This window comes from Euleptes europaea, chromosome 1, assembly GCF_029931775.1.
Source record: "Euleptes europaea isolate rEulEur1 chromosome 1, rEulEur1.hap1, whole genome shotgun sequence".
In the NCBI taxonomy this organism is placed as follows: domain Eukaryota; kingdom Metazoa; phylum Chordata; class Lepidosauria; order Squamata; family Sphaerodactylidae; genus Euleptes; species Euleptes europaea.
The window spans coordinates 2,176,733-2,179,749 of NC_079312.1; the positions used below are offsets into that span (position 1 = coordinate 2,176,733).

General features: G+C 43.5%; 1 protein-coding gene across 1 annotated transcript; it reads left to right on the forward strand.

Moving 5' to 3' along the window:
* Positions 1 to 626: 626 nt before the first annotated feature.
* LOC130493352 (zinc finger protein 135-like) lies at positions 627 to 2,468 on the forward strand (the record flags this gene model as incomplete). Its single annotated transcript, XM_056867067.1, has 2 exons — positions 627 to 1,837; positions 2,258 to 2,468. Coding segments are annotated over exons 1-2 (1,422 nt in total), but the record flags the coding sequence as incomplete, so codon positions are not given.
* Positions 2,469 to 3,017: the final 549 nt, after the last annotated feature.

The window sequence follows — 3,017 nt, forward strand, 5'->3', positions numbered from 1 at the left end:
ATATAGAGCAGGAAAAAGCCACTGAAATGTGTTTTGTGTGGATGATCAGACCTCCTTGCGTGGGTGCTAACAGGATCTTTCTTTTCATTCCAGCAGGGGATGATCAGTGGAAGGTGGGTGATGAGGAATTGCATCACCTCTTAACCGATGAAGTGAAGAGTGAAGATTTGAAAGGAAGCTTCAGGAATCAAGGCCAACCTAAGAGGCAAAAAGTATGTCACATGGTCGAGAAGAAAGATAAACCCATTTCTGGCAAAGGGCGGGATTTCCATGAACGAAGCCACATGGTGGAGGAAGCATATAAGTGCTTGGAGTGTGGAATGAACTTCTCAGATCAAAACCAATATGATATCCATTTGCAAATGCACAGTGGAAAGAATACCCATCGATGCTTGGAGTGTGGCAAGAGCTTCCTTCATAGAGCAGAACTCCTTAGGCATCAAAGAACACACAAAGGTGAAAAACCTTATAGCGACTCAGACTGTGGCAAGAGCTTCTCACACATTTCAGACCTTTTTGAACACAAAAGAATTCATTCAGCACAGAATCCATTTATCTTCACAGAAAGTGGAAGGATGTTCTCGTGTGGAAGAAAAGGAAATGCACTTTCCCCGAAGCATAGGATAATGGGGGCACATAAATGCTTTCGGTGTGGAAAGAATTTCAGATACAGATCAAAGCTCCTTGTGCACCAAAAAATACACACAGGGGAGAAACATTTTCAGTGCTCCGAGTGTGGAAAGAACTTCAGTCACAGAGGCCCTCTTCAACAGCATCAAAGAACCCACACTGGGGAGAACCCTTTTGTATGCTCTGAGTGTGGAAAGAGATTCACTCAAAATGGGCCCCTTCAAAGACATCGAAGAACCCACACAGGGGAGAAACCTTTTGAATGCTCAGAGTGTGGAAGGAGATTCAGTCAAAGTAGCAATCTCAAAAAGCATCAAAGAACCCACACACGGGAGAAACCTTTTACATGCTCAGAGAATGGAAAGAGATTCAGTCGCAGTGGCAATCTTCAACAGCATCAAAGAACCCACACAGGGGAGAAACCTTTTGAATGCTCAGAGTGTGGAAAGAGATTCAGTCTCAGTGGCAATCTTAAACAGCATCAAAGAACCCACACAGGGGAGAAACCTTTTGCATGCTCAGAGTGTGGAAAGAGATTCAGTCAGAGTAGCAATCTTCAAAGCCATCGAAGAACCCACACAGGGGAGAAAGCTTTTGCATGCTCAGAGTGTGGAAAGAGATTCAGTCAGAGTAGCAATCTTCAAAGACATCGAAGAACCCACACAGGGGAGAAACCTTTTGAATGCTCAGAGAATGGAAAGAGATTATGTCACAGTGGCATTCTTCAACAGCATCAAAGAACCCATATAGGGGAGAAACCTTTTGCCTGCTCAGAGTGTGGAAAGACATTCCATTTCAATGGCAAACTTCTACAGCATTTAAGAACCCACACAGGGGAGAAACCTTTTGAATGCTCAGAGTGTGGAAAGAGATTCAGCCAGAATGGCAAACTTCTACAGCATTTAAGAACCCACACAGGGGAGAAACCTTTTGAATGCTCAGAGTGTGGAAAGAGATTCAGCCAGAATGACAATCTTCAACAGCATCAAAGAACCCACACAGGGGAGAAACCTTTTGAATGCTCAGAGTGTGGAAGGAGATTCAGTCAAAGTAGCAATCTTAAAAAGCATCAAAGAACCCACACAGGGGAGAAACCTTTTGCATGCTCAGAGTGTGGAAAGAGATTCAGTCACAGTGGCAGTCTTCATACGCATCAAAGAACCCACACAGGGGAGAAACCTTTTGACTGCTCTGAGTGTGGAAAGAGGTTTCATTTTAGTGGTGCGCTTCAAAACCATTTAAGAATCCACACAGGGGAGAAACCTTTTGAATGCTCTGAGTGTGGAATGAAATTCAATCACAGTGGCAATCTTAAAAGCCATCGAAGAACCCACACAGGGGAGAAAGCTTTTGCATGCTCAGAGTGTGGAAAGAGATTCAGTCAGAGTAGCAATCTTCAAAGACATCGAAGAACCCACACAGGGGAGAAACCTTTTGAATGCTCAGAGAATGGAAAGAGATTATGTCACAGTGGCATTCTTCAACAGCATCAAAGAACCCATATAGGGGAGAAACCTTTTGCCTGCTCAGAGTGTGGAAAGACATTCCATTTCAATGGCAAACTTCTACAGCATTTAAGAACCCACACAGGGGAGAAACCTTTTGAATGCTCAGAGTGTGGAAAGAGATTCAGCCAGAATGGCAAACTTCTACAGCATTTAAGAACCCACACAGGGGAGAAACCTTTTGAATGCTCAGAGTGTGGAAAGAGATTCAGCCAGAATGACAATCTTCAACAGCATCAAAGAACCCACACAGGGGAGAAACCTTTTGAATGCTCAGAGTGTGGAAGGAGATTCAGTCAAAGTAGCAATCTTAAAAAGCATCAAAGAACCCACACAGGGGAGAAACCTTTTGCATGCTCAGAGTGTGGAAAGAGATTCAGTCACAGTGGCAGTCTTCATACGCATCAAAGAACCCACACAGGGGAGAAACCTTTTGACTGCTCTGAGTGTGGAAAGAGGTTTCATTTTAGTGGTGCGCTTCAAAACCATTTAAGAATCCACACAGGGGAGAAACCTTTTGAATGCTCTGAGTGTGGAATGAAATTCAATCACAGTGGCAATCTTAAAAGGCATCGGAGAACCCACAAGGGGAGAAACCTTTTGAATGCTCAGAGTGTGGAAAGAGATTCAGTCTCAGTAGCAATCTTAAACAGCATCAAAGAACCTTTTGAATGCTCAGAGTGTGGAAAGAGATTTAGTGGCTGTAGCGATTTTCAAAGGCATTTAAGAATACACACGGGAGAAATATTTTGAATGCTCAGAATGTGGGAAGAGATTCAGTCTCAGTGGCAATCTTAAACAGCATCAAAGAACCCACACGGGATAAACCTTTTGAATGCTCAAGAGTGTGGAAAGAGATTTAGTGGCAGTAGCGATCTTAAA